Source organism: Spermophilus citellus (genome assembly GCF_964194105.1).
Source record: "Spermophilus citellus genome assembly, chromosome: 4".
Classification (NCBI taxonomy): domain Eukaryota; kingdom Metazoa; phylum Chordata; class Mammalia; order Rodentia; family Sciuridae; genus Spermophilus; species Spermophilus citellus.
Genome location: NC_138185.1, coordinates 35977840 through 36003436, shown reverse-complemented (window position 1 = coordinate 36003436; position 25597 = coordinate 35977840). Strand labels below are relative to the sequence as shown.

The 25597-nt window shown below is 36.4% G+C and overlaps 3 protein-coding genes across 7 annotated transcripts in view; 2 read left to right on the top strand and 1 right to left on the bottom strand.

Moving 5' to 3' along the window:
- The window catches only part of SLX4IP (SLX4 interacting protein), a 196728-nt gene extending 189630 nt beyond the window's left edge, over positions 1-7098 (bottom strand). For both annotated transcript variants that reach the window (XM_081290498.1, XM_081290499.1), the window contains exon 1: positions 6910-7098. The gene's annotated coding sequence lies outside the window, so the exon portion shown is untranslated. The remainder of the gene's footprint in view (positions 1-6909) is intronic.
- Positions 7099-8071: 973 nt separating this feature from the next.
- Positions 8072-24974, top strand: LOC308646460 (uncharacterized protein). Of its 2 annotated transcripts, XM_081289381.1 has the most exons (4): positions 8086-8208; positions 19317-19391; positions 19825-20660; positions 24784-24974. In XM_081289381.1, the coding sequence occupies exon 3, from the start codon at positions 19846-19848 to the stop codon at positions 20035-20037; it is 192 nt and encodes a 63-aa protein (XP_081145507.1). In that variant the 5' UTR covers positions 8086-8208; positions 19317-19391; positions 19825-19845; the 3' UTR covers positions 20038-20660; positions 24784-24974. The 2 variants fall into 2 exon arrangements, with proteins under 2 accessions (XP_081145506.1, XP_081145507.1); XM_081289380.1 differs by lacking the exon at positions 19317-19391 and having other exon boundaries at positions 8072-8208.
- On the top strand, positions 8074-25559 carry LOC308646461 (uncharacterized protein). Of its 3 annotated transcripts, none has more exons than XM_081289382.1 (2): positions 8074-8208; positions 25341-25559. In XM_081289382.1, exon 2 carries the CDS (start codon positions 25383-25385, stop codon positions 25533-25535), a length of 153 nt encoding a protein of 50 aa, XP_081145508.1. In that variant the 5' UTR covers positions 8074-8208; positions 25341-25382; the 3' UTR covers positions 25536-25559. The 3 variants fall into 3 exon arrangements, with proteins under 3 accessions (XP_081145508.1, XP_081145510.1, XP_081145509.1); XM_081289384.1 differs by lacking the exon at positions 8074-8208 and adding an exon at positions 20538-20660; XM_081289383.1 differs by lacking the exon at positions 8074-8208 and adding an exon at positions 24839-24974.
- The last annotated feature ends 38 nt before the right edge of the window (positions 25560-25597 follow it).

Below are 25597 nucleotides of genomic sequence, written 5' to 3'. Positions count from 1 at the left end.
CACCCATGAATGCTGCACTGCAGAATGTCCTCTTTCCCCTAAGTCAAGTCATCTTCTAAAACCAATTCAGATGCCACCTGTTCCTCGGAGCTCTCTATGAATCTACAGATTGAATCACTCCTTCTCTGGGCTACACCTGCATCAAGTCTGCCCTCACACTTTCTGGATTCCATGTAACTCTGGTCCTTAGCCTCTCTTCTTTGTTTCACCACAAGTTTTTTTTGTGAGGGCAGGGTCCATCGCTACCTCTTTAATACTTGGGGTGTGGCACATCAAAAGTTTAATGAATCAAGCCTACTCATGCAACTGTATCTGTGGCTTACAGACCATTTATTTTTAGACATATCTATTTATCTAATGCATACATACTGTCTCCAAATCCCAAATTCTACATTAGGCCTTCTTAAAACGAGGTCAAAGCATTCTGGACCTCTTTCTATAAGTAAATAATTTGTATTTTGCAGTACTAGGGACAGATTCCAGGGTCTTGCATATGCTCGGCAAGTTCTCTGCCACTGAACTACATCCCTAGCCCAATAAATAACAGTTAATTTATGTATCATACAGCCAAAGTTGAAGGAGTTGTAAGTCAAATATAAATTCATACACTGGGTGTTTCATATTAACAATAATGTACAACAGATAGAGGTTATGGCTGGAATTTAGGCCATAAATATAAGATTTTCAGCACATTAATTTTTTTTGTCTTTAAAATACTAACATTCTAACAGTCACTTGAATAAGAATTATTAGCATGTGTGTTGTTTTAAATCTGCAAACATCCTGAGGCTCTGCTACACCTTATTTTGCTGATAATTAAAAAGCAAATGTGCGTCACTCTCACACACAAAGCAACTGTGTCCTAAAAAATTACCTTCCTACAGCCGGGCTCAGTGGCTCATGCCTGTAATCCCAGCAGCTCCAGTAGCTGAGGCAGAAGGATCATGAGTTCAAAGCCAGCCACAGCAAAAGTGAGGTACTAACCAACTCACTGAGACCCTGTCTCTGAATAAAAAAATACAAAATAGGGCTGGGGATGTGGCTCAGTGACCAAGTATCCCTGAGTTCAACCCCCAGTTCCCCCGCCCCCCCCAAAAATTACCTTCCTAGGTCCTCAAAGTTGCTTTCTGGAGAAAACAGCAAGCTCAGTATTAGGCTTTAAACATAAATGTTAAAAAGCCGTTGTTATAAGAGCCATCAGGCTACGTTCAGTGGCACTTTTATTATGTTGCCAGATTTCATGAAATTCAGAACAACCTCCAAAAAAATCAATTTTTCAAATATAGGAAAGCATATGATTTACATAAGCATGATGAGAAGTTAAAGTGTATTACAACACAAATTAAGATTGTCCTCTACTCTGCACTCCTGAGCCCACTCTCTCTGGACTCCAGGCATTCTTTCTCCAAGAGGCCACATTGATAATGCATGACCCCACCAAAAATATGTGTGCATGTGTGTCCGGAGTGGGGAAAGAAAGATCCTAAGATCCTATGAAAATTAATTTGGGGAAGAATGGAAGTAGATTAAATAATATCACATGATTGTCTTGTCATTTCAGTGCACAGCACAGATAAACTCTAATAAAGAAAGTCAGTGACCTCCTAGATTACTCTGTGGGAAAAACTTAGGCATTCAGAAATTCACATTTGTCTTTCTCTTAGCACTGCCAAACCGTGTCACAAGCAAAAGCAACCAACTCAGTTATATATCAGAAATTAACTTTAGACTTAGACTTCTAATCTCTACATTTCAAATTTTATCTAGAAAATTATTATGCTTCTATATCTTGAAAAACTTTCATTAGCTACAAAAGCTAAAATAGAAAAAGACAAAGGCCCTAAAACTTCTGAAGTTACAACCATAATTCAAGAATAAGAAATAATTTCACTGCTGCCTCCCAACCTTATCACCAAATTTGTATTACCAAAAACAAATACACCAGTATTAAGGAAGGAATCACATTTTTTAACAACAGACCAAAAAACAACCAAAAAAAAAAAAAAGGACAAGTGACCAAGTTTTACTGGACACTTAAAAGTTTGAAAAGCTAATTTCAGTGTAAAAATGAACTACCTTTTCCTATTATTCATGTAATGGTGAATGCCAAAGTATTTTTGTAAAAAAGACAAACCAAAACAACCTCCCAACAATCAAAAGAAGATAATGCAAGCAATAAAAAATTAGAATTTTTTCTTTTGTTATTAAATATAAGTCAAATATTGAGATCCTCTACAAAGATTAATTCCACAGAACAGCCCTGCCTTTGAGTCTCCCTATTTCCTCACAGCAGTTAGGTGACCTATGATCTGGGCCTCCCCTTCCTGCTGTGCCACAGTCCAGCAGGCCCTGCATGCACGGGACTGTTCACTAATAGGCAGCATCTAATTATCAGATAATATCTTATCAGAAGCAGACATAGGCACTCACGTGTGGTGCTGTCATGTCCTCAGTTTCTAGTGAAACACAGCCCTTAAAGTTATGCCTTTTCATGTGACCCCATTCTATTCAATTCCTCTCAGTCTCTGGTTTTCTTATCTATGAAATAGGATAATAATTTCTGCCTCATGGGTCCTGTGAGGATTATACAAGATCAGATATGTAAGTACTTGGCTCAGTGCCTGATGCATAGTGGGCGCTCAGCAGCCTAACAGAATCATGAACGCAGAGGGCACAAGCATAATTAATCCACTTTGTAACCCAATACCCATTGTGACAATGAGTGTTTTCCAGTTGTCTTCACCAAAGGAAAAAAACTTCTAGTAATCATCAATGCAATCATCTTAAAAATCAGATCATTGAGTACTAAGGGTAGAAGGATGGAGGAGCATGACTCCAAAGGGTAGCAAGAGGGAATTTGGTAGGGGGAGGAATAGAATTGTTCTTTTATCTGATTTCAATGATGGTTAAACAACTTAATGAAATAGTCAAAATTCATAAAACTGTTACACCAAGAGAGTGTATTGTATTATATGTCAATAAACTTTTTTTTTTCCCAGTACAGGATACTGAATCTAAGACTTCTCATGAACGCTAGGCAAGCACTCTATCACTGAACTATGCCCCCAGCCCTTATTTATTTATTTGTATTTTGAGACAGTCTCACTAAATTACCAAGGCTGGCATCCTGTCTCAGCCTCCCAAGTAGTAAGCATTATTGGCATGTGCCACCACACCCAACTCAGAAATATTTTTTTAATTGTAAAAATATCCAATCTTTTCTAACTAGAGAATAACTCAAAACAGTGACATAACTGAACTTTTATGTCTGTGACATTACAACTATTTTATATTACCCTAAAATTAACATAAGTCAAATCCAATTTTAAACAGGCTCTGATTTATTCAAGCACAAAATGTCAACACTATAAAAAAACACAAGTCCCTACTTTTCTATAATGGAAGCAAAAACACTTTAGAAATGTACTTATATCAACTCAAAATATAAGTGGTTCTCTCTATCTATAGACAAAGGGGAGTTTTTGACATTCCTGGCATGGCTTTATAAATCTCCACTTTGCTACCTAATTAGTAGGTTTCTAATGAGCATGGATTATCATTCTCAATCTCCAAAACAGACATCAAAGATTTAATACAGCTTAAAATGATTACATATGTACACAGCAAGAGATAACAATCTACCTAAAAATCAATACACGGATTGTGCTTCCTCTCCAATCCCCCCACCCCAATCAGTTCTGGGGATAGAACCTGGCAGGAAGTGCTCATCCCCTGAACTAAAATAGGACCACATAATGCATTTTTAAAAAGCCATAACATGGATCACTCATAAAAGATGAATTTAAAAAACTACACAATGGCAAAGGTGAAGTCCCAAACACAAACATGTTTTACCACAGTCATCTTTTGGTTTCACCATATCTCAAAGGCTTGATCACCACATAATTAGACTTTTTTTTTTCCTAATTCAAATAAGCCAGAGAAGAACAAAGCAATGTGAAAGTGGGCATAGTGAAAAAAAACAATGTAAAGGGATCTCAACAAGTAAACAAATTACTGGATATCCCCCAATGAGATACTACTAAATGATTAAAAAGGAATGAGCCAGGCATGGTGGTGCACACATGCAATCCTTGCAGCTTAGGAAGCTGAGGCAGGAGGATCCAGAGTAAAGCCAGCCTCAGTAACTTAGTGAGGTCCTAAGCAACTTTAGGAGACCCTGTCTCCTAAAGGGCTGGGGATGTGGTTCAGTGGTTAAGCGCCTTGGGTTCAAGTCTTAGTACCAAAAAAAAAAAAAAAAAAAAAGAATGAGCTATTGATACAACAAAGACGGTTCTTAAAATAATTATGAGTGAAGGATGCTAGACCTCCTCTCCCAAAAAACATAAACTGAAGGATTCCTTTTAGACAAAAACCTAGAAAATGGAAACTTATCTACAGTAACAGATCAGAGGTTGCCCAGAGGAAAGCAGCCAGATAGGTTACAAAAGATCCAGAGGAAATTTTGCAGGGTGATGGTTACATTCATTAACTTGATCGTGGTGATGGTTTCCTTAGTGTTCACTTGTAAAAACATCAAATTGCACACCTTAAATATATACACTATTACAATTATATCTCAATAAAGCTTTTTAAGTTTCTTTAATTAAAAAAAGAAAAGTTTTTTCCCTGTCTGCTATGTTTAGGTCACTCTCTTTTTCAAACCGGTATATATCCTGAAAAGTAATAAAACTGCAATACTTTCCAAAGTAAATTTGCATACATAATCCAAACTTTAACCCCAAAGATTTAATTATAATTTAAAAATAATGAGTTAATACTTACATAATTGTAGCTATGTGCTAGGCACAGTTTTAAATATTTTTCTTGTATAATCTAACCCTCACATCAACCCTAAGTTAACAAGGGAACTGAGGCACTGAAGGTTAATCTACATAAAGCCAAATAGCTGGTAAGTAAAGGAGGTAGAATTTGAACTCAGGGAGCCTATCTAGAGTTCAATTCCTTGCCCACCCTGCTCTACTGCAACTCACAATATACAAAATGAATGAAAATAGGAAGCACTGAATATCATACTGTAATACTTCTCACATTAAGAATATGCGTATTCATTAAAATGTGAAATATTCACAAGACTTCATTATTCTTCATTATTCACAACCTTCATTATTCTTGTCCTAATTAATAGATGGAAGAAAAAAAAAGCTAGACAACCTGTTTAGAACTCAGAACAAATACATGACAGGTTGATCAGTTATTGGGAAGGTGGTTCACACATTCTCAATTCAATACTCTTCACTGCCTCCAAAACCGTAAACATTTTTATTAAAACCATGAGAGAAGAAAAAAAAAATCTAACAGAAAACAGGAGAAACGTGAATGTCATTTGCTATTCTCTCAAATACCTTACTGGCTCCTTAATTCCATCCAGTGAGTCTTAGCCTCTGATAAAAGCTCCCCAGGTAATTGACACATGTAGCCAAAGTTGAGAACTCCTGATTTGGATTTCTCATTAAAGGAGAACAAAGAAAAAAGGAAGGTGTCACAAACAGCTTTGGTAAAGCATGACCCAAAGTTTTCCAAGTCAATAATGAATTGCTGTCCACATGCACATTTTTGAGTTCAACTTTTAACAGGGAAAAATATGTACACAGGATATGAGAAAGCAGAAAGCATAGTAATAAACTTTTTTTTTAAAGAGAGAAAGAGAATTTTTTAATATTTATTTTTCAGTTTTCGGGGGACACAACATCTTTGTATGTGGTCCTGAGGATCGAACCCGGGCCAAATGCATGCCAGGCGAGCACGCTACCGCCTGAGGCACATCCCCAGCCAGTAATAACCTTTTTATTAATGCAAACAAGTGGTAAACTGGATGAAAGAACTTGAAGAAAAAGCTCTATTTTGGATAGAAATGGGTAACATAAAAGCATACTAGACTAACAAATTCTCTTTTCAACTTTTTGGAATGCTAAATCGGAATCATGACATCAAGTCAATGAACTAAAATCAGAGGAAAACATGCCTAACATCCATTGCATTTAAAACAAGTAATAACACATTGTTAATATGGTTAAGAAACACGGGTTGAAAATACACTGTCTATACCTTTAGCCCCATGTCCTGAATCAGCATTCTTTTAAACAGCACTTCTTCTAGAAAATTCGGATTCAGACTATCTGGGGTGGGGCCTGAAGCTTCATTCTAACAAGCACCCAGGTTCTGCTGATGCTGCCAATAGGGGGACCACACTTTGAGCAATAAGGCACAATAACTTGAATACTAGTTTTAACACCAGTCAATTGACTTACAAATATGGTTATACCTAGGACCCAAGAATAAGTGTCAACAGGATTTATTACAAGTTCAGGCCAAAAGGGGGGGGGGGGAGGAGGCTGAGAAATGTGAAAGCAAATAAGTGTGTTTGTATAGTCTGCAGTGCTAAGACTCCTTGAATACTGTGTTCCTGGTTCCAACCTAGTAGATGTCAGGGTGATTAAGGCCTATGAGATAGATTTTTTTTTTCGGGTTTTTAAAATTTATTTATTTACTGCCGAATCTTTATGGCTTAAAACAAGTACTCGATGAATGCACCGAATTAATGACATTAAGTCAACCCCCCAAATAATCCGTGAAAAGCACTATTTGTACATATGGATGCAGACCACATAATTTGATACCAATGACGAGCTTGTGCACTGAGCTCCATTTTGTCCTAAAAGAAGAATTTTCCTGAACATTTTCGCTTTAAAGCTCGGGCTTTCTGTACTGTGATGTTTCATAACTTAGCAGCTCTTTGAAAACAATAAAAAACAAAGTACGAGCTCAGGGAAAAAGCTCCGGAAAAGACTCAAAACTCAAAGCAAAAAAACACGGGGAGAGAAGATGGGCAAACAGTTCAGTTCAAATGAAGGAACACCTCGGGTGACAGAAGCTCCACGTTCTTACCTATGATGGTGGCGGGTTTGGGTTCGGGCTTTGTTTGCTTTGTTACTATCCAGGGCCACAGGCGGAGTAGTACCTGGTTGGGGAAACTTACACTAAAAAAGAAGCAAGTTACGCAAACCAAACTTCAGAAGCTGGGGGGAATTCAATTTTTAAGCCTGCTTCCCTTTTCCCAGGCTCTCCCCGCGCGTTTGGGAACTGAGCCACCGCCCAAACACAAAATGATCGAGGAAGCTTCATTGTTCTCCTGAAGCCAGAGCCAGGATTTAAGATGGCGGCAAAACACGGTAAAGGGCCGGGATAACGCAAGAATCAGCCCAAAAGAAAAATGGCCTCCGCTCGTGAGCTCATGACTTTCAATAAAGACCAAATCAAAAATGGCAACTGAGGCAAACTGCTCAGACGCTGGGGACGTCACGAATATGAATAGCAGGTGACGAATCACAATTACCCACACTAAAGTGTAGTTGAAGTCATCAAAAGAAAGTAAAATAGTATTTCTGTGGTTTCATTAATGCCGGGAAACTACTAGCGTGGGGTGAAAAGTATTTTCGATAAGGAAGATTTCGATAAGGATGCAGAGTAAATGGTAGCTTTCACAATACCGGAGAAACTTTAATTAAGATATACTTCTCCATAATTTTTTGAATGATCCAGAAGAGTCAAAGTTTCGCCCTCGAACCAACAATGGAGACAGGACATGAAAATTAATTAGTGAAGAGCATCCATTTCCCATGTCCTGGGGCTTGCGTAAGAACTGAAGGCGGAAGCGTCCAAGACGGCAACCAGGTATCACTGCGCATGTCCGCTCTCCAGCCAATCCGGGGAAGTTTTGGCGATCGCTTTTTTTTTCCCCCCCAAATTTTCAAAACAGAGGTCCAGGGAGGAGGGGTCTAGTATTGAGCGACAGAATCAGGCGCTGTGTGATTGGTCAAGTCAGGTAGCACAGAGTGCCAAGAATGACTAACTCGTATCCAGTTCATCCAGTAAATATTCGTCAAGTGCGCTTCAAAAGACAACTCTGTACCCTTTTGATGTGTTGTTCCAATTTGACGTGTTTAAGTTTTCAGTTTCAACAATTTGCCGAACTGCGCCCCAGTTCTTTCCGGTAACTGCCTCCGCTATCATTGGAGCGGAGAAGAGAACGGACCAGTCCTGCGCCAGCCGCAGAACTGCGCATGCGCCAAGGCTCCGCACGGGGCGAAGGTTGCCAGGATCCGGGGCTGCAGCGGAGTGAAGTGCGGTCTCGCGTGCCTGGTGCCGACGGTGGCGGCCTAGGAAAGTGCAGCAGCTGGTGGGCAGGTGAGAAAGGTGGAACTCCAGGCGGAACATCTCTCTCTCTCTCCAGCTTGAGAGGAGGCTTGTAGGTCTCCCCGCCGCCCCGCGCACACACAAAGGTCGTGGCGTCCTCCCTTCCCTTAGGGGCGGAGCCAAGGAGGAGGCTGCCCCTCCAAGAGGCTGAGGACCTTCATTTAAAATAGCTTAGATTGTAAATACTTGCTGGTGAGATATGGATGGCTAAAAGGTGTTCAATATGTAGGCAAAATTGGAATAGAGCTTCCTGCACACTCACCTGCACTGTGCAGTAGATGGGTAAGGTGTTCTAGGGAAAGCCCCAATTGCACATGCGTCCCATCTTCCAACAGGACCTGTGTAATTCCTACACTGGGAAGGGCCAGCCAAATGGGGAGGATGCATATTTTCTCTTAGGCTGTTAAGGATGGAGGCTACTTCCTGGTGTGGAACTGGATGGTAGAACTGTTGACACCATGGTCATACCAAGTGTAGGAAAGCAGAAACAGGACTTAGGGCTGTTGACAATATTAAGGAGATTGAAATACATTGAAAATGGAAGAGATCCCTTGAGATCATGTTCATCTTTCTCACAGATGGGACCAACCCCAAATTCTGTTGCTATTTCAGAAACTTAGTGTGGCAGTTTCATTCATTAACATGATCAATTTTTCCATTAAGGAATGTATATGTGAGTGTTTGTGACAATGATTTAGAAGATACAGCAGTGACCAGCAGGCAGATCCTGGAGCTTGATGGGGGGGGGGGGGGAGAAAGGGTAAACATGTACACCCATAAATGAACAAGATATTTCTAGAATCTAGGTTATTTTTCCTGAGAAGCAGACTTTGAGATTTGTGGGCAGAGTATTTGAGAGGACTTTTTTGGATCATCACCAATGAAGAAAGGAAGCAGAATTAGGCAGATAGAAATAAGTCTAGTAGCAAGACAGGTGCAGTGGTGCAAGCCTGTATTGCCTGCTACTTCAGAGGCTGAGGCAGGAGGATTTTCAAGTTTAGTGCCATCCCTGGCAACTTAGCCAGACCCTGTCTCAAAAAAAAAAAAAAAAAAAAAAGAAGAAGAAGATTGAGGTTGTAGCTCTGTGGTAAAACAACCCCCAGGGTCCAATTCCCAATACCAAAAAGCAAAGCAAAAACAAAAGAAAAAGAGGGATTTTTTTTTTTCTTTTGAGATGAATTCAAAGAATATAGAGAAAATAAGTATGGTTTTGAAAATGAATCAACTCAAGCAGAGATTTTATACAGTAGTATTTTGAGTTCTTTTTTCCTTCTCAAGCCTGTATTCTTCTAAAAGTCAAGAATCATGCCTTATTGATCTTGGTGTTTTCCCTTGAGCCTATCGTGGTATTCCTAGCATGTAATAGACAAGAAGAGTAAGTGAACATGTGAATAAAATTCATGTCACACATCCTTCAAAGTTGGTAAGCCCTAAATGATGTGGGCATAGAGACATGATTGTATTTGGATCAATCTTTACAATATTTCCTAATTTTATAAATTATAACCAAATATTAGAATATTAATGGCATTGATTGAACAGGAGTCTCTAGACTCCTGTTTATATATGATGTATATTAGAGCTAATATACTTCACTAGTAATAGCTTTCATGTATTGGGCACTTCCCACATACTGGGCACTTTACTAAGCTATGAATATTATATATATGGATATATATAATATATATATTATATATATCTCTAATTTTCATAATGTAGCTCCATATTGCAGATTACAAAATTGAGATAGGAAAGAGTTTGACAAAGTTGATAACTTATTTGTGATGGAGGTTAGAATTGATTCTTATCATTACTCAAAGCCTTTGCTCTTAAATAACTAGTGTTTCTGAAAATGAAGGTCAAGTCTCTTTCGCACTAGGACTCACATTTAATCATTTGACAACCATAATTTTATTAGCTATTATTGCAGAAACAAACACGAAATGATTCCCATCTTTGTACTTTGCTCTTTTAGTGTTCCTATTTCTTTCACAGTTAGTTTACCTAGCTCTCACAAACTAGATTGTTAAATGTCCTAATTCATCTTAGATTCTTGATTACAGAATCACACCGTTTTTCACAATAGAAATACCCCTAAAAACCGCAGAACCTCTTTCTTGAGAGTCTAGGTATTTTTACTCCTTTCTGATTTCCCAGAGAAGTGGGGCATTCATTCATGTCCTCTTCTGATCTTGTTACATTCCATATTAATGCTAGATTTTTTTTTTATTTCCAAATAATCAAAATAATAATAATAATAGCTAGCCAGCACTGAGCCCAGACTAAGTGCCAGGTATTGTGCCAACTGCACAACCACCTTGTGATATGGAAGTCACTATTATGCTCCTTTTTTGAATGATAGTACTGAGGCATAGTGAGATTAAGTGATTCATCCAAGGCCAGGTGGCCAAAGGTAAAGTGGGAAGGTAGAGATTCAGTCCAAGTGGTATGATTCTACAGCTCCTTAATCACCACATGGCAATGCATTCCTACTAAAAGGATTTATTGTACATTACATTCTGAAAAGTGGCAGGCAGAAACTAAATCCTGATGGACTTTTTATGCTGTATTAGGAAATTTAGATTTTACCCTCCAGTCAAAAATGTCCCTAAAGTCTTCTGAGCAAGGCAGAAGCACAATTGCATTTGGTTTGATTTTTGTTTTGTTTTGCAAAATGTGTTAAAGTAAAAAATGCATTAGTGGGAGTTGACTGGAACAGTGGTTTAAACTTTAGCTTCAGAATTATCTAGAAAATGTATTAAAGCACAGATTACTTGGCACCGCCTTAGTGTTTATGATTCAGTGGGCCAGAGGCAACCTGAGAATTTGCATTTCTAGTAAGTTCCCTGGTGATGGCTCATGCTACTGTTGAAGAGACCATGTTGGGAATTAGTGGACTAAGCAAGAAGGTCATTTGAGAAGCCAGTGAGGGTCTGACTGTGGCCATGGGGAAAGATCATGTCAGATGGCAGGATGTGGAAACCAACTTGCAGAGTGAGGAAAAGGGCAGGATCCACTATATCGAGGTTTCTGGATCAAATGGCTTAATATATAATGCCTTTTTTAAAAAATATATAGGAAATTTAAGTAGAACAGCACTTTGGGAAGGAAAGGATTTAAACAATGATTTTAAACCATTTTGGGAAACAAGTGAAAAGTGAACAGTATCAGTTGGATAGGACTTATGGACAGGTCTAAGCCAGAGACAGATCTAAGCCAGAGGTGAAGGTGCAGGGGCCCTAAGTGGATGCTTTATAATACAAATACAGAGTGTGAAGAAACCACCTAGAATCAACCAAAGACTGATCTTTGATGAGGATGAATAGGTAGGTGGAAATCAAGGAGTCATTAAAGAAAACTGAGAGGGGACAGAGTCCAAAGTCCTTAACAAGTTTTAAAAACATAAAATGCTTCAGAGAGATCAAGTAAAGAGATGGGTTGGTGGTGATTGTTATGGTTTGGATCTTAAATGTCCCCCAAAGCCAACAGCTTGGTTGTCAGTCATCCTGTATTGCTATTGGGAGGCAGTGGAATCTTTAGGACTTGGGGCCAAGTGGAAGGAAGTTAGGCCGGTGGAGATGTGCCCCTGAGGGGATATTAGGTCTCCATCCCATTTCTCCCTCTCTCTTTTCCCACCAACTGTGAGGTGAGCAATTGGAAGCTCCCCACCATGGTGTACTGTGCTGCTGCAGACCCAAAGCAATGGGGCCAGGCTACCGTGGACTGAAATCATGAGCCAAAATAAGCCTGTCTGCTTTTCAGTTGTTTTTCTCAACTGTTTTATCACAGTGATGGAGAGTGACTAAGGCAGTGATCTTTATGGTCAGAGTAATTTCCATGGAGAATGGAACAAAAGCAGATTAGTTGGGTTTGAAGATGGAATGAGAAGATACCCTAGAAAAAGGTGCATTATTTGAAAAGAATGCAATTATATGGTAAAGGGCAGTTGCTTTAGGGAGTTTCCATTTGGTTCTCTTCAATGAAGAAAATTGGCTGTGGTTATGCAAAGGAAGAAGAATGGGAGGTTGGAGATAGAAGAGAGGAGATTATGGCATTAGAACCCTGAAGACATGGTAGAAAGTGGGACTGGAACATAAGTGACTGGAGTACTAGTTCCTCCTTTTAGACAATGGAAAAGGAGGTTGAGGTCTGAGACAGATAGGTTTTTGCACATGGGGCAGAATGTTAAGGGTGTTAATTCCCCATAGCCACAATGTCCTCTGGTCAATAGGTTATCCACAGAAAGAGAAACAAAGAAAAAAATGAAAATCTCAGCAATGGTAAGAAATAGAAATTAGTCCTTTGGGAATTCAGAGAAGACCAGGGACCTATGAATCACTGCTGAAACACTAAGGTCCAAATCAACTGGACTTTAAACTGGAGCAGTCTGGCTACTTGCATGATATACATCCCCTTCTCTCCCACCAACCCCAGGATCAAGTGACAGCCATAATGTAAAATCAGCAAAAGGGGATGGACGAATTCTGAGACAACTCTGATAAGTCACACAGCCTGCCAGTAGGCTGACTCTCATGTCTTGTTAGTCACTAGTCAGTGATTCACTTCATATTTTGAACTTCCTACAATTAGTGAACCTCCCATGTAAGATTTATGATACTTTTAGTATATCATTTTTAATTATAAATACATTGAATTTACAAAGCAAGAGGGAATAGTAAAAACCATAAAGTATTTACATGTATTCATTTTAACCTTCACTGTACAGATGATTTTTGATATATCTGTACAGATACATTTTTGATATATCTGTACTCAGCAGCCTGGCTGCTGGATGTAGGTCAGTCTGACCTTGAATGGTGGGGTAATGTCAGTGGTAGGATTTTGTAGGATTCATTCTTCCTGAATTAAAGAATATCTCTAGTCTTTGTTTTTTAACAAAACTGGAAAAGTCTAGCAAAACTGATGTTATTTTCTATTTTCGGTGACAGAAAAAGAAAATACTGTTTTTTCCCATGCTGGTCAATTGATTATGTATGAAAATAACATTAATTTTTAAAAAAAAATTTTAATGGATGTGTAAAAACATAAAAAATTGTACATAAGAATGAGATACCATAATAATAATAAGAATCATGTAATGTTTCAATACATGTATAAATTCAGTTAAACAGATCCATCTTCCCAAACATTTGTCATTTCTTTATGGTAAAAATTCTCAAAATCTTTTCTTCTAGCTTTTTTTGCTGTCCTTTCTAATGTGTACACAAAAGTGCCAAAATCTGAACTTCTGTATTAAAAATTGAGGATAAAAATGATTGGAATTTAGAATGAGAAATTCACAAATACCTGAGGCCAACATTATAATCATAAAAGAAAAGGCTTTGTGTAGTCCCAGTAAATTTCATGAAATTTAATCACAGAAGATGGGTTGATTAATTGTCTGACTTTCTAATGACTTCATGATTAAATTATATTTTATTCAAGCTAATAGAACTGTTTTTCAAGTATTTTAAGCAGAGTAGCAATGAAGATTTTTTTTTTTAATTTACCTTACACTGTGTCCAAACACCAGCAGATGGCGCCCAGCAAGCCCCATAGGCAAAATGAGAATCTTTGATAAAATATTCCCTGTAGCTAGATTTTTGTAGATCTAATTTTGTAATGAGAAATAATAAAACTTGATGGATTTGACACTGTGCTACATAGAAAGAGTAATCTGACAACCTAGAGCCAGCTGTTTGAGATTTTCAAGGAAACATAACTGCTTATTGCCCTTTACCTTACTATCCAGTTTTGTCACCTGGAAAACTTGATTTAGCTTGGAATGTAACAGATTCCAGAAAACTCATCAGAGACCCTAATGATAGAAACTGAAGAAGCAGTAATCTCTTTAATGCAAACTAGGGAAAGGAAAAGTTGTCATCTTAGATGAATTAAAGGAAGAATATGATCTGGGGTTTAGCTTAATGATAGAACACTTACCTAGCATTTGTTAGCCCCACCCCGGCTCAATACCCATCACCACACACCAAAAACAAAAAGAGAAAGGAAAGAAAAAAGAGAATATGGTCGAAAGTATAAGTCTCAATATTTTCTTTTCTTGACCTTTACGTTTGTAAGTACTCAAAAAGATTGCAGCATTTGTAATGAGTTGGAGGTATAGCAGGCTTCCTCCCCTTAGGTTCATTAACATCTTCCTGTCCATTCTGTGTTGAGAACTAAACTAAAGAAAATGAGCTAAACAGCCCAGCTAATCTTAACTCTGGAGGATCTGGACACTGTTGTCCTCTAATTTTGAACAGGTGACGTGAGACCACTGTTAAGAACACTGACATACTTGGCATGAGAATCAGATTATGCCAGGTTGACATGCTAGGCTAGTTGACCTCAGTGACCACCACATACTCTGATGTTCTTGTCCTCATCATGCCCTGGAAATTCTGAGACTGTACTGTCAGGCTGAGATGCAATTTTTTGTTGTTGTTTTATTTGTTCATTTGTTTTTGGTTCTGAGGATTGAAACCAGGGGTGCTCAACCACTGAACCACATCCCCCATCCTTTTTAATATTTTATTTAGAGACAGGTTCTCACTAAGTTGCTTAGGGCCTCACTAAGTAGTTGAAGCAGGCTTTGAAACTTGTGATCCTCCTGCTTCAGCTTCCTGCTTGAATTACAGGTGTGCACCACCCCCACTGTGCCTGACAGGATGCTAATGTTTGACTTTTGAGAACTATTTAATAGAATATCAGTTGAGCCTTTTAAGATCCCAGAACCAAAATTGAGTGCCACAACTAATTGACAGTAATCCTAGAGTCAATCATTTAGTGAGTCTCATTTATAAAATGGTCTTCTGGTTTCACAAAGTTGCTATGAAAACAAAACAAAATGAATATGAAACTTTTTGAATAATGCATGATGTGTATTTTTGAGAGAAAGGTATTAAAGAGCATAATCTGAATGAAGATTGTCTCTAAATTTTTGTCTAAACCTAACAAAAGGCATTTCAATGACTAAAATAATGTCTGACCTTTGTTGCTTGACTTAAGATTTATCCATCTCACTTCATTCTCTTGAAATGACTTATTTTAGGGAGTAGCCTTTTTATTGCTCTTTAAACAGATCATTCACTATAAGCAGATTCTTAAATTGTTTCAAACTCAGGAATCTCTGAGCTAGCTTATATCCGTAAGCTAGTTCCACACCACTTGGAATGACTGGCCAAGTGTTTTGAGGGAAGGACTCTCAAGGTAAAATGTATGTATTTTAAGTTTGTTTCCCAAATTGGATCTCCCAGTCTCTTTGTGCTCAGCACTATGAACCTTGGTAAAAGTCAAGATTTTTTAAAACCTTTTGTCAAGTCCATTTTAAAAACAAGTTAGGGCTGAGATGTAGCTCAGTGGCAAAGTGTCTGCCTTACATTCGCAAAGCCCTGGGTTCAACCCCCAGTTCCAGAAAAGACACACCCACAAAAAAAAAAAAAACACTAATAATAATAATAATAATAAGATTTAAAAAAAAAAAAAACCCTTTTGGGCTGGCGGTGTAGCTCAGTGGTAGAGTGCCTACCTTGTACATGTGAGGCACTGGGTTCAATCCTCAGTACCACATAAAAATAAATAAATGATATTGTGTCCATCTATAACTAATTTTTTTTAAAAAGCTAAAAAATCTGTTAACTCTTTGAATTATCCTGAAAAAATTATCCTGAAAAGCAGCATGTAGTGAAGATCAATATTTACAAGAATATTTGTCAACAGGAATTGGTCAAATTAGGCTGTCTCCATAGAAGCGAATGCTGTACAGCAATAAAAAATGATAATGAAGTTGAGAAGAAAAGATTACAAAACAATATATATGTTATATAATTCCTTTTTTTTTAAGTTGCTGGTGGACATTTATTTTATTCATTTATTTATATGAGGTGCTGAGGATTGAACCCAGTGCCTCACACATGCTAGGCAAATGCTCTACCAGTGAACTACATGATTCCCTTTTTTAAACCAAAAAGATTTTAGATTTATTTTTCTTATTTCCTTATTCCTTTTCCTTACTTACTAATTTTAAAAAGTAAGCCTATAATATTAGAAAAGGGCAGTAATGCCAATTTTCATTTTGAAAAAACCCAAAGAAAATTTGAGAAGAAATAGTGTTAAAATTGCATCCCCAAAATGTGTTTGATTTTAAAAGCTCCACAAGAGGTTATGGACAAAATGAATCACACATTTCCTCACTCCCATATCCAATATGAAATTTTAGAACTATATTGCCTTTTTCTTAAAACTAGCTGTGAGCCTTACTCAGGCAATAGAAGACACATAATATGCTGGGAAGCTGTTCAGGGAAGTAAAGTAGTAAGTTACATGTCAGTGCCATTTTAAAAGAGTGCATGTTCCACCTTGCTGGGCAGGGATGAACTAGTATGTATTCATATTCTTTATGCGGATTAAATGCAAAGACTATAAAAGGACTTTGTAAAATAAAAAGCTCTATTCTGATCCTAATCATTTTTTAAACCTCTTAAAGGACAACAGGATAATCTGTCAGAAAATAGTTTCCTGCTCTCTCACCTCCATTAACCAAATCAATATGTGAGATCAAGGAAATGAGAACACTCAGGTGTTCAGTAAACATTAAAGCAGTTAATTTAAATCAGTATTAGTAACCCGGAATTGCTGCATGGGCCTCAGTGATGTTTGACAAATAGTTTTCAACCACAATAGGTAATAATTCCTAGGTTTAACTAAATCTAAATCTCATAAAGGATACATAGCTCCTCAAGTTGTCCAGATGGAAAGAAAAATAAGTCTATTAAACACAGTGTACATAAAAATATATTACCTCTTTTGTCTTTAACTCACAAATATCCAGAATATGGGGGCTAACTTGATCCTAGTCTGATACCCCGCTCTCACTCTTATCAAGGATGGGTCACAATACATCACATCACACTATGATCTCTATATAGAGAACAGCAAACATTTACAAATATTGCTGTTATAAATAGGAGTTTAATTCATTCTGAAATTTAGAGTTTATTAGTCCCTATTTTATAATTATATCCTTTGACCAAACATTTTTTTTGTAAGCTGCTTTTCTAAAAGCTTATGATTTTCAGAGAAAAAAACTAACAGATGTTAGAATAATGTTAGTGATCATGGAGAAGTAAATGGTGAATAGCAGAGATGTCATCAGTTAAAAGTAATGTGGCTTTATAACCTCATTTTGAAATGGCAGAGGTACTAAAGACATCTTGAGTACTGAGAAGACTGGATTTGAATGAAATGTCTCTGTTAGCTTTCCATCACTGTGACAAAATACCTGAGATTAATCAATTTATAAGGAGGAAAGGATTATTTTAGCTCTCAGTTTTGGACGTTCAGACTGGTTGGTTGATTGCTCGTGTGTCTGTGGCAAGGCGGTACATCATTGTGGAAGAATATAGTGGAGGAAGCTGCTCATCTCGTGGTGACCAGGAAGCAGAGCAGGAAAGAGGCAGGGGTCCCAGGGGCCCCTTCAAGGGCCCTAGCTAGTGAAAAACTAACTTCCTTCCACTGGGCCCCACCTCTTAAACGTTCTAGCACCCTCCATTAGCATGATAGGCCTGCAGCCAAACCTTTAGCAATTGGGCATTTGGGAAACACCTATCCAAACAATGGCATTCTCTTCTAGACCTTTAGTTCAATGTACGTTGTGGACCAGAATGTCACATGTCAGTCAACACAAGCCATTTGACTTTAGTGCAGCTCTTGTCCTTCCTTTAGCAAGTAAACCTTATTAGAATTCCTCCCTCATTACTCCAAGTTACCTAATTCCCTCTCCCAGTTATTGTATTATTATCAAATCTCAAACACTCTATAAAGATGTTTGCACAGTGGGCTTCACAATCAAATTCATCATATGACAGGTATTTATGATTGATTTCCTCCAAAAATGAAACATAATTTTAGCAATAAAAGATATAGTCTCAATCTGGGGACAGTGGCACACATCTGCAGTCCTGGCTACTAGGGAGACTAAGACAGGAGGACCACAAGTTTGAGCAGGTTGCAAGACCCTGCCTCAAAATACTTTAAAAAGGTCCATGGATGTAGCTTAGTGGTAGAGCAACCTTGAGTTTAATCCTTGGTAATCCCCCCACTTCATACACACACACACACACACACACAAAAGGTATAGTCCCTAAAGGTTGCAAAGTTTTCAGGATACCAGAGCACTTTAGAAACAGAAAGCCCATATAAAATACTTTCAATTTCAAAGTAGGTCATGTTTTCTTCATCTAGTGCATTAAGTTTAGCAGCAGAATCCTTACAATATGTGAATTTAGACCTTGGGGAGAAATGTTTTCTGTTGCTGGGAATAATATGTTTGTTTATAAGCATAATGCTTGCAGCCTTCTGTTTATTTTTAATACACAGAACACAGTTCAGGCTTTTTAGCTCAGTACTACTGTATTTTAATACTGATTTAAGTATTATTAAATAAATAGAAATTCTGTTTAGACATTTTTCTAGTGACATTTATACAAAATGTATAGTAATTTAGGAGATTTCATTATACCAAATAACTCATAGGTGCAATTGAAGCAAATTTTTGGCATGACCTACAGGATGGAACAGGCTGTATCCTTCTGGGCTTAAAAAGAAATTTGAAGAATGAGACCATTTGTATCATCACAATCTATAAGGTAGTCACTAATGAGTGCCCCTTAAATATAAAAGTGTAAGGAAGCTTTAAAGGTTATCTGGACTTGAGTTCACAAAAATGAACAGATTTCAGAACAGAGCTTTCCTGGACCATGCTTTCCAAATCAAAGATAAGAAAAAAATCTATTTTAAATACCAACTGGCTTTATATAACAAGACTATTTTCTAGCCCCAATATCTTCTGCAAACTGGTTTGATAATAACTAGTAGTTCATGGCAAACATTCTAAAATGCAGTGGTTGAATACCTAAGTGTGGACATAACATTAATTCATTCTGATTCAGAGCTCCCAAAGCAGGGTTTTTTGCTGCAATTGGAATCTGTACTTAGTCATTCTAATCTCACTGAAACATCCCTTAAATCATTTTGCAATGGGGAACCTAAACTGTTACTGCATTTTTGTTTGTTCGTTTGTTTTTTAATTTATTTTTTAGGTGTGAATGGACACAACACAATGCCTTTATTTTTATGTGGTGCTGAGGATCAAACCCGGGACCCAGCTGTGCTAGGCGAGTGCTGTACCACTGAGCCACAATCCCAGCCCCTGTTACTGCATGTTTAAAGATTAAGAAGTTGATTATTCTGTTCAAAATTGTGACTGAACATAATTATGAAAAACAAAAATAAGAGTCAAGAGAGAGCTGAGTGTTATAACACTTGCCCTACAGCGCAATGTTGGGTTTGATCCCCAATGGATCAAAAATTAATTAAATTAAAAGGTGTATGTATCTTTCTCTGCTGATAATGTCATTGACTAAAAGTTAAGAATTGCTTTGTATGTCTCCCCATCCTGAGTTCCTGATATCCCTTTGTGTCTACAATATATCTCTTTTACATATTATAACTAAAATTGTTTAAGTCATCTCTTATTGGTGTGCTGTGTAGTGCTTGTAGGGGTTTGTAGATTCAATTTGAGGAGTCTGTTTTGTAATCTTTTCCTAGGTACACTGATGCCAAAGGACTATGACCTTTCAGAACTTCTTGAGAGACTACAAAGTTCTGATTGTTATGGTACCTTTAATCGGGCTCATACATTTGGGGTGGCACAAAATCAAAAGCAGCCCTGTCTTCCAAGTACCTAATAAGAACAACATTCCTGAGCCCGATAGTCTAGCACTCACAAGTCCACCGAAGAGCCAAATCCAAGGGAAATAGTAGGTAAGTTTCCTTTAATCTGTTCAACCAAACTGTATGTTCCAATGTGGGAAACTTGATTTTATAGAGCACTGGCAAGAAAAAAAACAAATTCACAAGTGAGCTGTTGCTTTTATCATGACCCACATTCTTCTTTTTTCCAAGACAGATAAAATGAGTTGTTTCATTCCTTAGCATCTATTATTTTAGCTTTAAAATAATTTGTTCCTTTTGAGAGTCACTAAAACTAAAAGAATGAAGTTAATTAATTCAGAGCTATAGTCCCTCATTTATAATTCCAAAATCCAAGTAGTTCTAAAAACCAAAATGACTGTCCTAACTTGTTTGACCATAAAACTTGATCTTAATTGACATCAGGTAATTTATAGTGTTTATCTCATTTAAAATGAAATTTTTAATTTCACTGCAGAAATGTTATGTTTGATTATGAGTATTGTACTACATCATAGTCATTGACTATGGATATGTACTAACTTTTTGATTATAGATGTTTATACAACATTATATTCGTAAAATCCAAGAAATTCTGAACTGTGAAACTCATCTGGCCTTAAGTGTTCCAGATAATGTGACCCTATAATTGTAAAATATTTTCCATTTTAATACACTTTTTGGATTTTGAGGTAAGGATCATTCTTTAAATTTTGGCATAAGGTAGGTCATTTTAAGGTTTTGCTCCTTAATACAAGCAGAACCTTGATCCAATTTTCTTAATTTATAAGAGGTGTGAAATTTTGACTTGTGATAAGACTATGATATAATTACTGGTTGCAACATTATATTAAATCAAGATTTAATTTTTAAATATTCATAAGGAAAAATGGGAAAGTGTGGTTTAAAATATTAGATACTTATTTAATATAAAAAAGTGAACTTAAAAGAATAACCCCTCAGATATTCCTTGTAAAATTTTCTTTTTGTAGGAGGAATTTTAAAGGATATGAGCAGAGAGTTACAGCATTTATTAGATGCTTCATTTTTATGTATAAGGTCATGAGAACATGATAGTGTATGTATATTGTAGTTGATGTTTTTCCCTGTAACTCACATCATAAGAGCATAAGGGCCAGGTATAGCCAAACATTGCGAGGGAGATTTCCTTGTGCAAAAAGAAATATGAGGAATATGAGTTAAGGTATTTTTGGAGGAGAAATAAAGTTGAAAAAAGAAGTTATCTCCTTTAAAAGATTAGGCGAATACAGTAAAAGCTTTAAATGTCAATGCAGCAATGGTTAAGATAGTCTTAGAAGTGAATACCACTGGTCAGGCAAATGGAAGCAGATATTTAAACAGGCTTTGGGTAAGCAAAAGTTAAAACCAGATTTTAGAGTGGATTAAACACTTGATTCCAAATAGTTTTTGAAGTACATCAAAAGAATATACTATATTTTTTCCCTTTTTATTTTTACTTTTATTATAGAAAATTATAAACAGACCTAAAAATAAAAGATACACTACTGAACCCTCAAGTGGCCATCACCCATCTCTGACACTTTCCTGCATTTTGCCAATCTTTTATTCATCCTTTCAGTTTTTTTAATTGCTAAAATATTTTATAGCAACTCCCAAGCACCACTGTGTAGCTCTTCAGGATACATCCTTTAACAGTAATAGCAAACACATGGATAAACATACAACCACATTTGCATTATCACACTGAGAAAATTGTCAGTAATTCCTTACTTTAACTTGATACCCAGAGCCATGTTTATATTTATGTATTTGTCTTTAAAAATATATTGGAATTCATATCCAAACAAAATCCACATATACTGCATTTGATAAATAATATCTCTTTCAAAACTATTAAATATCCCCTGCTGGTCTACTTTTTTAAAAACATTCTGAATTTGGTCAGTTGCACGTTTTTTTGTTTGTTTGTTTTGTCATTTAACGAATTCCTCTCTCCCCTGATTTTCTGTAATCTGGAAGTTAAATCAAAAAGTTTACTTGAAATTGGCCTAATTTTTTAAAAATAAGAAGACTCCATGGATAGGATATATCTCCTAGGTATTAATGTTGTTTCACATATAACGTCTGGTCCAATTTTGACGTTGCTAACATTAATAAGTAAGTTATCAGTCTAATCTCTCCATTATAAAGTTCTTCATTAGTCCCTTACTTAATAAATTATTAACATCTCTTGGTGATCACTGCACTAATCTTGGAATTGATATACTTTTCTGTAAAAGGACCAAATAGTTTGCCTTGCAAACCATATAATCTGTTCCAACTATTCAACTTTCTGTTGTAGCATATAAAATAATTTATATACAATGTGTGATAAGCCTTATTTACATTCTAATAAAAACTTTATTTACAAAAACAGGCAGCAGGCTGCCTGTGAATCTTGGACTTAATTAACCAGCCAGTGTGATGACATAATTCATTATTTCATTGGGAGTATCAAATTCTTTATCATTCCTTCTGTAATTTATTAGGTAAAACAACTTCCTCTCAACTATTTGGTTACCTCAAAATACATTTATACAGAAAAGACAAAAATAAATGCTCTTTTTCCCTTTATTGGGTTTTAAAATAATGACTTAGTTCTCTAGTAGCTTAGGGATTTTGTTTTTGATGTCAGTGTGAATTTGTGAGTTTACATATATTTCACTTATCTCAATCCATTACAGCCACCATTTTGTTTAGTGCTCAAATTGTCCCATCTTGGATTCTGTCCAAGTTGACTCCTACAACTTATTTTTCCCTGTGACCTTTTGATATAACCCACGGAGTCTTTGATAACATCCTTAGTTTTTGACAGAAAACTTGTAGTAGCTCAATTTGTGCATTTCTTGCTTCAGACCTAAAATCAACCATTTTTCTAAAGAACCCTAAATCCTTTTAGGAGAAACTTTTTACCTGTTTTTATTTCTTTAAATCATATTGGGTATATTATATATGGTATATTATCTCTTAATTTGGGAAGCAGTCATGTAAGTTTTACTGTTATTTTAGCTAAGTATCCATTGTTGAAAAACAATTAAAAAAATCATCTGCCAGCCCTGTGCATTTAGGAACAATCAGAATTTAGAATTATGGGTCACATAAGAGATTCTTGGCCAGGCGTGATGGTACATACCTGTAATGCCAGCTGTTCACGTGGTTGAGACGGGAGGATCTCAAGTTCGAGGCCAGCCTCAGCAATTTAGTAAGACCCTGTCTCAAAATAAAAAAGGCTGGGGATGTAGCTCAGTGATAGAATGACCATGGTTTCAGTCCCCAGTATCACCCAAAAAAAAGTTTTAATAGGGCTGAACTGACACCTCCAAACATATTCTCCAAATCAGCCCCAATATTTTGTTTCATTTCTTTTTCTTATACATTAATTTGTTGAGGTCTAAATGAGTGACCATGAATAAGTAAGTTTTTACCTCATCAAAATGATTTGGGTGTCACCAACACTTTCAGTGATTTCTTCCCTTTTCAGTTTGTACAGATACTAGTCGCCATAAGACGTGATTACTGGTCGTGTTACCTTAGGACTGTTAAAGTTGCCAATGTGGCATTCTACTTTGAAAAATAATGTGGTGTTATACATTGAAAAGCTTTTCTAACTAGAAAAATTATTTTATTAATCAAAGTTTGTATTATTGTTTATATATGTATAAATTTTAAAACGTGCAAATTACCATATATACCTAAGGTTTCATTAAGTGTGTTTCTCAGATTTTACTGAATCTGAAATTATACTTCGATATCTTGACTGTTCCTGGGATAAAATACAAAATTTTTGTTTTTGTTTTTTTCCTTCCTGATGTTATTTTTTTTTTTAAAGTTCCTTTAGGTTAGGAATAAGGCTGGCGATAGTTGCCTTCTTTATTTGAGCCCTGTTGCCATGGTTACAGCCCTTTAACTAAATTGAGAGCAGTAACCAAAATAGCAGTTTGCATAACATTCCCTCTTCTCCTCACCTCTTTGCATGTCCTCAGATCACCATTTTGGTCTATATCACCATACTGTGCCATAATCTACCTTAAGAAATACTTTGGGATGAGTAGTTAGTTTTATTAATGGTGAATACTCTTCACAAAGCTGCATATTTTGTGTATTTCAGAAAGTAACTAATTATAGTCTAAACCTTCAAAACACCAGTCCTCGAAAGGTTAAGGCTTGTGATCTGAGGTTTTTGTTTTCACACATTGTGATTAAGGTGTCAGGATTTTATCTCTCAAGTACACTATTTATCACCTTCTTAGGGCATCTATTACTGTATTTCTTCTTGTCCACTTGGTATATGATAACACTTTATGGTAGGTAGACTTTTTGAGATAAAAGTTGTAAATCAGATCCTACTTTTTCTCTTTGTTATTTTGCCTGTTCCTTAGTTTTTGTATTTATTGTCATTAGCCAGCATTTTGGTAATAATTAGTTGGTTAGAACATCAAAAACTGAAAATCAGTGATTGATAGAGTGTATCTATAAAAAAAAAATCAGCTCTGGGGGCTGGGGTTGTGGCTCAATAGAGTACTCGCATAGCACGTGTGAGGCTCTGGGTTCGATCCTCAGCACCACATAAAAATAAATAAAATAATGGTATTGTGTCCAACTACAACTAAAGATACAGATATTTTTTAAAAATCAGCTCTGATTTTAGCCAATATTTAAGATATGATATGTACATTGATATAGTGTGTGGTACAGATTGGTTCAGCTAAATGTACATTATGTATTAGTACAACACTTATCTTGTTTTCATAATTATTTACAAGCACAATTTGATATAAATTCATTTTTTTTCAGACCCCAAAGCAGAGAAAAGTTATAAAAACATAATGTTAAATCTTCCTGTAAAAGATTAAAAAATATTTGACACTAAGACTCAGAAACCAGATTCCTGATTTTATAATAGTACATGTCTCTCTAGAAGTGTGCCCTATTCAAATTATTGTACTCTAGCCTTCCTAGCTGTATTGTTCCCAAGTCAATGAAATGTAAGTACTTTTTTCTTAATTTATTTTTTAGTTGGACACAGTATCTTTATTTATTATTTTTATGTGGTGCTTCGGATCAAACCCAGGGCCTCGCACATGCTAGGCAAGCGCTCTACCACTGAGCCACAACCCCAGCCCAAAGTACTTTTTCTTATGGGAGAGATTCATTGAACAATAAAGAAATATTAAGTCTTAGTTGGTTTACTCTCTCATATTCTGGAGGCTTGGGACAGTTTGAGTTCATATATATATATATATATATATATATATATATATATGGAGCAGAGCATTAAAATAAATTATTAAATTGCAGTCTATAAAATGTAGAATTATTTCTCTAAAATGTTGTATTTTTATTTCTTACAGAAAGAAGCAGCTTTGAATCAGAGCTTGATATCAAAAGAAGAAATGAAAAGCACCAGTTGGATTAGAAAGAACTGGCTTCTTGTAGCTGGGGTGTCTTTCATAGGTGTCCACCTTGGAACATACTTTATACAAAGGGCTGCAAAACAGTCCGTAAAATCTCAGTCTGTAGGCAAACAAAAGAGTATTGAAGAATGAATTGAAATAAATGTTTGCAGTTAATGATATGTCACTAAATCATATTCTGATAATCTTCAGAA

Excerpts from the sequence above, each read along its gene's own strand:
- LOC308646460 (XM_081289380.1), top strand. The coding sequence starts at position 19,846 with ATGACCTTTCAGAACTTCTTGAGAGACTACAAAGTTCTGATTGTTATG.
- LOC308646461 (XM_081289382.1), top strand. The coding sequence starts at position 25,383 with ATGAAAAGCACCAGTTGGATTAGAAAGAACTGGCTTCTTGTAGCTGGG.